The sequence below is a fragment of the Garra rufa genome, chromosome 13 (assembly GCF_049309525.1).
Source record: "Garra rufa chromosome 13, GarRuf1.0, whole genome shotgun sequence".
Taxonomy (NCBI): Eukaryota; Metazoa; Chordata; class Actinopteri; order Cypriniformes; family Cyprinidae; genus Garra; species Garra rufa.
The window spans coordinates 38,995,487-39,007,363 of NC_133373.1; the positions used below are offsets into that span (position 1 = coordinate 38,995,487).

The window sequence follows — 11,877 nt, forward strand, 5'->3', positions numbered from 1 at the left end:
CTGACGTCTTACAGTAGTCCCGAAATAGCTGTGAATTGAAATGACAAGAGCGCATCACAGTTCAGAGCTCAAGCGTGTGTAAATGAAGGTCTGCGATGAGCCGCTGTTATCTGGGAGACGCTCCGCTTGCGTTAATTGATTCCTGCGCCGCTCTCATGAGTAATTCTGTGTCTCCGGCCGCTGCGCTCTTTTCACGGGTGAGTAGATTAAGAACTGACACCAGATCCATCACGGAGCCGGCGCTGCGGAGCGGTGCTGCGACCTGCGAGATAATACGCCCTACACGGCCTGCGGGTGAGCAGCGGACAGCTATCTGCAGGACGTCCACCGCAATCTGCAACTCTACACAGAGCTGGGACGCTTCCAGTGGGAACAATGCGGCATTTGTACGGGGAGCGCTTGAACTAAGCTTTAATGCGATGAAGAAACATCTGCAAAATGCATGACATCAGGTCTTTAAACACATACTGGATATACTTTTAATCAAGCTTTTTTTAAATAAAATGGTGTTTGGGGGTGAAATTGTGTTTTTAAAACAATGTCATAAAAGGTTTTTTATTTAGGGGTCAAATATAAAATGGACATGTCTTCATGAGATTCACCTGATGACGGCGATGGCTGGTCTAAATACAAAACAATACGGAATATTTCCATGCATCATGCATCAGAAATGCATCTTTCAGATTTTGCAGGAGATGTAACTTTATGTCCTAGTATACTGACTGACTACTCAAGCAGTGGCCTAATAAACTTCTGTGTATTTAAAAAATTTAAAATCATCTTTTGCTGCCACAAGATGTTTAAACAAAACTACGCATCTCTGTGAAGCCTTTTCCTCTAAAATCTACCAATCCCTGTGGAGACGAGCGGCATTTGACCATCACATACAATTAAATGCATTGTCAGGAGTGGTTTACTTCACTATGTCTGGACTGATCTGGCACTGAATGCAAACTGCGCCAAAGCAGTGGTTCTCAAATCCAATCCTTACAACCCCCCGCTCTGCACATTCTGTATCTATCTTTTATCACTTCAGATGTTTGTTCTATTCGACTGTAAGTGCCCTGCCAAGTGGACATCATGGAATATTCGACCATGATTCTAGTTTGAGGGGGGCGTATATGTTCTATTCCAAGGGCACTAAAGAGTGTGAGATGTGAATTTAAATTGTATTTATTCATGGAGGTATATTACGTCAGACTTCTCTAAGTTTTGTCTGTGAGTGAAGACACTGCAGGCCGTAGCGTAGAGCAAATCCGTGAATGAATGTTCCGAAGCGAAGTTCGGAATTTCCCGTGCTCAGAGAGTAGGGAGCAATGACCACTGTGTAGGGATCATGTCAATTGGAACACAGTTCACGCATAGAGCTTTTATCTGAATCAGGTGTGCTAAACAAGATAGACATACAAAATATGCAGAGCGGTGTTACGTGAGGACTGGAATTGAGAACCACTGCGCCAGAGAACCAAGTGTGAATGCATCCTTAAAGGGGTCATCGGGTGCAAAACTCACTTTTACATGTTGTTTGTACATTAATGTGTGTTGGTTGTTTGTGTACAGAACCACCCTACAATGATAAAAATCCACCCAGTGGTATTTTTTTAATCTTTAAAAGTACTATCCCCTTTTTAAAATCAGATCATTCTTAGCTTCTTGTCGTTGTGATGAAATACATTTGATTGACATGAGCGTCTTACCTTAGCCCCGCCCTCACCGAGCTGAAACAGACTCCGATCGACGGTCGACTCGGTGCAGAGTCTAATTGAGCGATTGAGGTGTTCTGTTGTTGGATGTAATAATGAACATAGCAGTCCTCATTTACTCCCGATATCTGAGCCGCTAAAGACGCAGAGGTTTAACGTTACTTTCGTTTTTAAATGGAAAGTGCCAATCCCGTTCTACATATCCATCTATCTTCCTGCGAATCATTCCTGATGCAGCTTCACCCACAGCAGAAGTGAGTATAAGGTTTTTTATACATCTTTGCAAATGGCCTTTCTTAATAATGTGCTTGTTGGCAAGTTTTGCCAATAAACGCGGCTAAATGCAGCTAAACGCGGCTAAAGTAAACATAATCCCAGAGAGGGGCGGGGCGATGCAGAGCTCGTGGCATTTAAAGGGGCCATGTCTTAAAATGAGCTGAAATTTTGCAGAGCTGATTTTGACAAGGTAAAAGGGTGTTTTTTTGCACTACTATTGAGAATTTTTAATCAAAGTATATTAGAGACTTTTCATTAAGACCCTAATGAATCATATGAACTTGTGGAAAATGGGCATCCGATGACCCCTTTAATGCATTGATGCATTCTGCCATGATGCCCCCGCAGGACAAAAAAGGCAAAGTCATCATTAGAAGGATACTGAGTTGAACTTTACCTTGCCTATGACGAGCGAAGACGTGTTTTCGGACAGTCTGGGGTACGTGTAGGAGCTGTAGGGCCCCTGCGGCGCAGCTTTAAAGGGGCCGATGCCGTACGGCAGGCTGGGCTCCTGCAGACCCGACCCCGAACGCGAGCGCTGCCTGATGGCCGGCTGGGGGCTCGTCTGACTGATGTACGAGGACTTGGGCCTCTTGTCGTAGTCGTCTCTCAGTCCCGCTCCGTATCCCCAGTCCCCGTCGGGATAGCTCATCTGCTCGCTGTGGACGGAGACGCGCGACGGCGTTCCCAGCGGCTGCTCCCGGTAGTCCTGACTGGATCCGCCCAGAGAGGCGCGGTAGTAGTCCCTGCGGCCGCCCACGGCCATCTCGTCGGTGGACAGCCGCATCTTGCTCTCCAGGTAGGCGTGGTAGTCCGGCGGCATCTTGGCGTAGTCCGAGGACTTCTGTGGCATGGCGTCGGGGTAGAAGGGGCTGCGGATGGGATGGCCGTTCTGTTTGAGAGAGAAGCGGTAGTGCCGTCCGACCGGCCACTCTCCGTCGTGGACTCCCCGGTCGCGGTGCGGCTCCAGCAAGAAGTCTTTACTGCTGTCCAGGTCGCACGAGTAGCGGCCGTAATAGTGTCCGAAGCCGTTCTCCTCCGGTCCGCCGGCGTTGGACGTGGACGCGGACGCCGGTTTGCTCCCGCCAGCCTGATGGGCTCCGGGCGGGCTCTCTTTCCTCAGAGAGTTGGAGCGGGTGACAGAGATGCTGTCAAACTCCTCCAACAGACCGTTGATGGAGGCGTCCTTCGGCGGCCGGGTCCCTCGGACGATGGTCTGCAAAGAGAAGGCAGGAGAGTCGGTGAGAGACACAAGGCCTGAGCGTTTCACTACATATGTTTTGACAGAGCCAAACAGCAGTGGGCGTGGGATCAGAAGACGTTTGGCAGCGGCGCTCTCACGAGCCGAGCCTGAATAAATCGCAGCGTTGCTCATCTCATCCCACTGCTGCTTAAGCGCGTTACACAGCTGCGTCGTGACTCACCGCAGAATGAAACACCGAATCTGACCCAAAATATAAGAGTGGCACGAGCTGAAAGACCAACGGAAGGTTTTTCCCAACTTCCCCTCTCACTACTCATCCAAAACTACACTACAATTACATGAGCGGATTTACAAAGACAGACATGATGAGTCTTTTTCATACAGATTGACTTAAACCAGGTAAAAACTCCACATACACACTTCTTTTAAGAACTGATCACTGAAAGGGATCCAAAAAATGGTTCTGTGGTTCATTGGCATTGCATTTAAAACCTTTTTTTAAGAGTATACAATATTGACTACCATATTGCTACTGTGCGCAAAAGGACAAACTGTGATTATTATGTAAATGATGAACTATTAAAAAGAAGAGACATGACCGTATGTGACGTGTGGCGCTCCAGTAAAGAGCTGTGATCTTGACCTGCATCTGCAGCAGAAGAACTGTCTGACCTCATTTAGTTGCTGCTGCAGCTCTTTAAGTAACGTCAGATGACCTGAAGGAAAACTAGTACAAAGGTCTGGAGGTTCTAGATCGTGGATAATCCAGAACACAGTGTTTTAAGCATGCGGTACAGTTTAGTTCCAGATGCATTCATCAATCAAAACACCCTGATCAGATCATTCAGATGGAGTTAAACTCTGGTCACATTCATGAAGTGAAACTTCTGTCAGATCCAGCCAGACTGACATGTCTCTTTGTAAGAGTTTGTGATTTCACATCATAGATTCTTCAGATTAATTTTTTTGGCTCCTTGGGTTCTTAAAAGCATCAAAACATACTGTAGATGCTTTTCTAAAGTACCAGAAAACAACTCTGTGGATCTTAAGAACCTTCTTCTTTGGATTCACGCATTAAAACCTTTTGGTTCTGATTGATCTTCTGGTGGATTGGGACAAATTACTGCATAAGAGAAATGAAACACCAACACCGAAGGTCCATGTTAAACCTGTACTCTGAAGCGCTACAGATGCATGTCATCAAAACATTGCCAGATTCTCAATGTTTAATCTGAAGATCATGAATCCACAGATGCTTTTCACATTCTCACTTCACCTTCAATCAAGAAAGATGAGTATGAACACAAACACTTTCAGATGTATGAGGTGTTTGAACGGATCTGAAGAGCTGGAACGTGTGGTCAGGTTAAGAGAAAGAGAGGAGCTAATAAACGTCACAGTCTGAGCTTCAGCACAGGAACAGGAAATAAATCTCCTGGACGGGCCAGTGTCCTCCTCACAGCAGCGCTACACCGACTGTCATCCATCTCTTTAATACGCGTGTCAGCCGCTGCGCTCCGAGCCCAGACCATCTGAACACAGTATGATCACAGACCTTTACACCTCTGATCCGCTACACTCACGCTAACACTTACTCACGCTAACACTTACTCTTACTAACACTTACTCTTGCTAACACTTACTCACGCTAACACTTACTCACGCTAACACTTACTCTTGCTAACACTTACTCACGCTAACACTTACTCACGCTAACACTTACTCTTACTAACACTTACTCTTGCTAACACTTACTCACACTAACACTTACTCACGCTAACACTTACTCACACTAACACTTACTCACGCTAACACTTACTCACGCTAACACTTACTCTTGCTAACACTTACTCTTGCTAACACTTACTCACACTAACACTTACTCACGCTAACACTTACTCACGCTAACACTTACTCACGCTAACACTTACTCACGCTAACACTTACTCTTACTAACACTTACTCTTGCTAACACTTACTCACACTAACACTTACTCACGCTAACACTTACTCACGCTAACACTTACTCACGCTAACACTTACTCTTACTAACACTTACTCACACTAACACTTACTCACACTAACACTTACTCACACTAACACTTACTCACACTAACACTTACTCACGCTAACACTTACTCACACTAACACTTACTCACACTAACACTTACTCACACTAACACTTACTCACACTAACACTTACTCACACTAACACTTACTCACACTAACACTTACTCACACTAACACTTACTCACACTAACACTTACTCACACTAACACTTACTCACACTAACACTTACTCACGCTAACACTTACTCACACTAACACTTACTCACACTAACACTTACTCACACTAACACTTACTCACGCTAACACTTACTCACGCTAACACTTACTCACACTAACACTTACTCACACTAACACTTACTCACACTAACACTTACTCACACTAACACTTACTCACACTAACACTTACTCACACTAACACTTACTCTTACTAACACTTACTCACACTAACACTTACTCACGCTAACACTTACTCACGCTAACACTTACTCTTACTAACACTTACTCTTGCTAACACTTACTCACACTAACACTTACTCACGCTAACACTTACTCACGCTAACACTTACTCACGCTAACACTTACTCACGCTAACACTTACTCTTACTAACACTTACTCTTGCTAACACTTACTCACGCTAACACTTACTCACGCTAACACTTACTCTTACTAACACTTACTCTTGCTAACACTTACTCACGCTAACACTTACTCACGCTAACACTTACTCTTACTAACACTTACTCTTGCTAACACTTACTCACACTAACACTTACTCACGCTAACACTTACTCACACTAACACTTACTCACGCTAACACTTACTCACGCTAACACTTACTCACACTAACACTTACTCACGCTAACACTTACTCTTACTAACACTTACTCTTGCTAACACTTACTCACACTAACACTTACTCACGCTAACACTTACTCTTACTAACACTTACTCACGCTAACACTTACTCACGCTAACACTTACTCACGCTAACACTTACTCACGCTAACACTTACTCACGCTAACACTTACTCACGCTAACACTTACTCACACTAACACTTACTCACGCTAACACTTACTCACGCTAACACTTACTCACGCTAACACTTACTCACGCTAACACTTACTCTCACGCTAACACTTACTCACGCTAACACTTACTCACGCTAACACTTACTCTTACTAACACTTACTCTTACTAACACTTACTCACGCTAACACTTACTCTTACTAACACTTACTCACACTAACACTTACTCACGCTAACACTTACTCACGCTAACACTTACTCACGCTAACACTTACTCACGCTAACACTTACTCTCACGCTAACACTTACTCACGCTAACACTTACTCACACTAACACTTACTCTTACTAACACTTACTCTTATTAACACTTACTCACGCTAACACTTACTCTTACTAACACTTACTCTTACTAACACTTACTCACGCTAACACTTACTCACGCTAACACTTACACTTACTAACACTTACTCTTACTAACACTTACTCTTACTAACACTTACTCACGCTAACACTTACTCACGCTAACACTTACTCACGCTAACACTTACTCACGCTAACACTTACTCACGCTAACACTTACTCTCACGCTAACACTTACTCACGCTAACACTTACTCTTACTAACACTTACTCTTACTAACACTTACTCACGCTAACACTTACTCACGCTAACACTTACTCACGCTAACACTTACTCACGCTAACACTTACTCACGCTAACACTTACTCTTGCTAACACTTACTCACGCTAACACTTACTCACGCTAACACTTACTCTTACTAACACTTACTCACGCTAACACTTACTCACGCTAACACTTACTCACGCTAACACTTACTCACGCTAACACTTACTCACGCTAACACTTACTCTCACGCTAACACTTACTCACGCTAACACTTACTCACGCTAACACTTACTCTTACTAACACTTACTCTTACTAACACTTACTCACGCTAACACTTACTCACACTAACACTTACACTTACTAACACTTACTCTTACTAACACTTACTCTTACTAACACTTACTCACACTAACACTTACTCACACTAACACTTACTCACACTAACACTTACTCACACTAACACTTACTCTTACTAACACTTACTCTTACTAACACTTACTCTTACTAACACTTACTCTTGCTAACACTTACTCACGCTAACACTTACTCACGCTAACACTTACTCACGCTAACACTTACTCACGCTAACACTTACTCTTACTAACACTTACTCATACTAACACTTACTCATACTAACACTTACTCTTGCTAACACTTACTCACGCTAACACTTACTCACGCTAACACTTACTCACGCTAACACTTACTCACGCTAACACTTACTCACGCTAACACTTACTCACGCTAACACTTACTCTTACTAACACTTACTCTTACTAACACTTACTCTTACTAACACTTACTCACGCTAACACTTACTCATGCTAACACTTACTCATGCTAACACTTACTCTTACTAACACTTACTCTTACTAACACTTACTCTTACTAACACTTACTCACGCTAACACTTACTCACGCTAACACTTACTCATGCTAACACTTACTCATGCTAACACTTACTCTTACTAACACTTACTCTTACTAACACTTACTCTTACTAACACTTACTCACGCTAACACTTACTCACGCTAACACTTACTCATGCTAACACTTACTCTTACTAACACTTACTCTTACTAACACTTACTCTTACTAACACTTACTCACGCTAACACTTACTCACGCTAACACTTACTCATGCTAACACTTACTCTTACTAACACTTACTCTTACTAACACTTACTCTTACTAACACTTACTCACGCTAACACTTACTCATGCTAACACTTACTCATGCTAACATTTCCTCATATTAACTCATGCTAACACTCATACTATAACACACTCATACTAAAACTTATACACATTAACACTCATGCTCACACTAACACTTACTCACACTAAAACTCACTCACGTTAACACTCACTAATGCTAACGCTTACTCACACGAACACTCATACCCGCTAACACTCGCTCACATTACACTGGCTTTTGCTAACATTCACTCACGCTAACACTCACTAATGCTAATATGACACCGAATGACAAAGTAATGACACTGAATATGACACCAGCTGTCCAGTAATGATCTTAACCAGATCAAAACAACAGACAAACTTTACACTGGCTTGAGAAAGACTGAAAAGAAAGTTTGAATTAGTTAAAATGTTTTGTATGCTCATGCATACAGAGTGATATGGTTCTAGGTGGTTGCTAGGGTGTTGCTATGCAGTTGCACTCTAGGGTTATTTATGGTGTTGAAAGTGCTATATAAATAAATCTTGTGGTGAGGTGAGGTTACTACAAACATTCTTTCTTCAGTGAAACATAAAAGAAGACATTTTAAAGAATGTTAGAAGAACCAAACAACATTGGGCCCCATTGACTATCATGACATCCACAAACACAGACACAGACACATTTCTCAAAGCATCTTCTTTTGTGCTCCACAGCAGCAGGACATGAGGGTGAGGAAATGATGACAGAATGATGTTGGACTAAAAGGACAGTTTTTAATGCGAGGCGCTGCAGAGTGCGGTCTGATGTTTGTAATTGTCTCTGAGAGGAGTGTGCTGCTGCGAAGACGTCTGGAGGTGACGGAGGTTAATTATGTGTCCAATCTCTGTCAGCTGGAGATCTGCCTCGCTCCTGTGAACGAGCCGCATGCGTTTGGGCCGTTTGGAGGCGTTAGCGTTGGCGCCGCATGACAGCAGCCATATTTCAGCGGCGGCGTCTCCGGTCTGTCGTGCGGCGATAAGCTGTAATAGATCCGGCGACGGCGTGCGTCTCGAGGTAAGAACGGTGCGGCCTCGTCCGCAGATAAGCCAGTATTAACCTTGAGCGTAATGAAGTGTGCGGCGGTGTGACGTAATTAATGACTCTGCCCTCGGCTGCTGCGCCAGCGACTGTACCGAACGACCGCAGCCGTGTGTTTCCTGCGTACAGTACGGCCGGCCAATGACCACGCAGAACCCGCCGGCCCGACCGCGCATACGGACGCTCCTGCCGCCTCGACCCGTCCAATCAGACGCCGCTGACGCTCCTGCTGCTGATGATGCGTCTGCTCTATCTGCATTGACGTCATGGACATACTGCTTCCTGTTCCAGTACTCCACACTGTAAGAACACTTCAGCAGCAACATGTTCACTACTTAACTCTTATATTTAAGTCAGCTTTATTTGCATTGCACTTAGACCTTTCAAAGCAGCTTTATTAAAAATCATGATGTTAATCTTTATATTTTATAGACACATTTAGCAGATTACAGAGTGACGGTTACATTCTGTGGCCCAAAATTAATAAATAATTAATTAAACATTGAGATCAGTGTAATTTTATTAGTTTATGTTTATATATATATATATATATATATATATATACATATATATATATATATATATATATATATATATATATATACATATATATATATATATATATATATATATATATATAAATAATCATTTTTATTTCAGTATCAATTTTAGTTATTTCAGTACATAGAGTTAAATTAAATTAAAATTAGAATGCTGCATTGGCAACTAGTTTTAATTTTAGTTTCAGTTTTAGTTTTTGTTAACTATAATACCCTTAGCTGTATGGTGTATTTTGCTTTACGTTAGTTTACTTTATGTATGCAGATAAAGTTGGACATAACTTTATATAATGAGCTACTAAGGTTAAATAAGGTGTAATAAGATTTAATAAGGTACTGCATTCCTGACTCCTGCAGTTTGAAGATCAGAGATCCTCTGGCGCCATCTGCTGCTCAAAAACAAAGGTGCTTCACGATGCCATAGAAGAACCTTTTTTGTCTAAATAGTTCCATAAAGAACCTTTAACATCTGAAGACCCTTTCTGTTTCACAAAAGGTTCTTTGTGCGAAAGAAGTTTCTTCAGATTATAAAAGGTAAGAAAGAGATGGTTCTTTAAAGAACCTTGGACTGAATGGTTCTTTGTGGAATCAAAAATGGTTCTTCTATGGCATCGCTGTGAACAACCTTTTGAAGCACCTTTATTTTTAAGAGTGTACACATACTAACCCTAACTCCATCATCACCATCATCACAGTTTCATGAGCAACACACTAGGAGTGAAGCCTACTTTCATGCATAATTTTACTTTCTGTTAAATACTATAATAAATACTACATACATAATGATATACACCAGCACTGAATATTCATTTTTCGTGTCTATAAAAGCTTTTGCTTAATTGACTGAATATTAGTTCACTGCACTTGTCTTTGGCTTGTTTTCCAGTACAAAGATCTGAAGATTCCTAAATCAAGATTTACTGGAGATGCAAAGTCTTTATTTTTTTTTAAATGTATTAAAATTAAATGAATTCAAGATCAATATAAGAACATATATCTGCAAATGTGATCAGAAAAATAATCTTGTTTTCTCTTTGAATCAAGCTCATTTATTTTAAGCCCATTGGCAGATATTTGCTCTGGTTTTAAACAAACTCACTTAATTTTAAAATTGTAAAGAAAATCTTAAGTCATTTTGCATCTCTGGTAAATCTGTCTTTCTAGATATAGAACATTTTTAGATATCTGTACTAGAAAACAAGACAAAAATACTGAGGAATTTTTTTTTTGCAGTGTATAAATTGTGTCTACATATGGATTTATTTACATGAATAGTAAGGATCCCTCTCTCTCTCTCTCACTCTCTCTATATATATATTATATATATATAACAAAAGGAAAAGTAAAGAATGAGTAGCTGTGTATAAACGTCTTTTAAACACATGAAATCATGGGATTCACCTCATCAACAACAAACAAATGCACATATAATCAAACTAAAGAGAATCAAGGTTCAGGAAGTGAAGATGTAAGTCATCTGCTCTACAGCGTGTCAACAAGAACCTCCATGACAATCTCCAGGTGCACACTATACTCTGACGCAGTCCTGAATCTAGTATATACTGCGTTTGCTAAAGATGAACAAGCTGGAAATCACACTGCTGATCCCACAATAACCACAAGATGGCATCATTGTGTGCACAGGTCAGTACACACACACACACACACACACACACACACACACACTCACACTCACACTCACACTCACACACACACTCACACTCACACACTCACACACACACACACACACACACACACACACACTCACACTCACACACACACACACACACACACACACACACACTCACACTCACACTCACACTCACACACACACACACACACACACACACACACACACACACACACACACACACACACACACACACACACACACACACTCACACTCACACTCACACACACACACACACACACACACACACACACACACTCACACACTCACACACACACACACACACACACACACACTCACACTCACACTCACACACACACACACACACACACACACACACACACACACACACACTCACACACACACACACACACACACACACACACACACACACACACACACTCACACACACACTCACACACACACACACACACACACACACACACACACACACA

General features: G+C 42.0%; 1 protein-coding gene across 5 annotated transcripts in view; it reads right to left on the reverse strand.

Moving 5' to 3' along the window:
* The window catches only part of pak5 (p21 protein (Cdc42/Rac)-activated kinase 5), a 53,447-nt gene that overhangs the window by 12,686 nt on the left and 28,884 nt on the right, over positions 1-11,877 (reverse strand). For all 5 annotated transcript variants that reach the window (XM_073817073.1, XM_073817075.1, XM_073817072.1 and 2 more), the window contains one exon: positions 2,377-3,195. In XM_073817073.1, the coding sequence (XP_073673174.1) occupies positions 2,377-3,195 (819 nt within the window). The remainder of the gene's footprint in view (positions 1-2,376; positions 3,196-11,877) is intronic.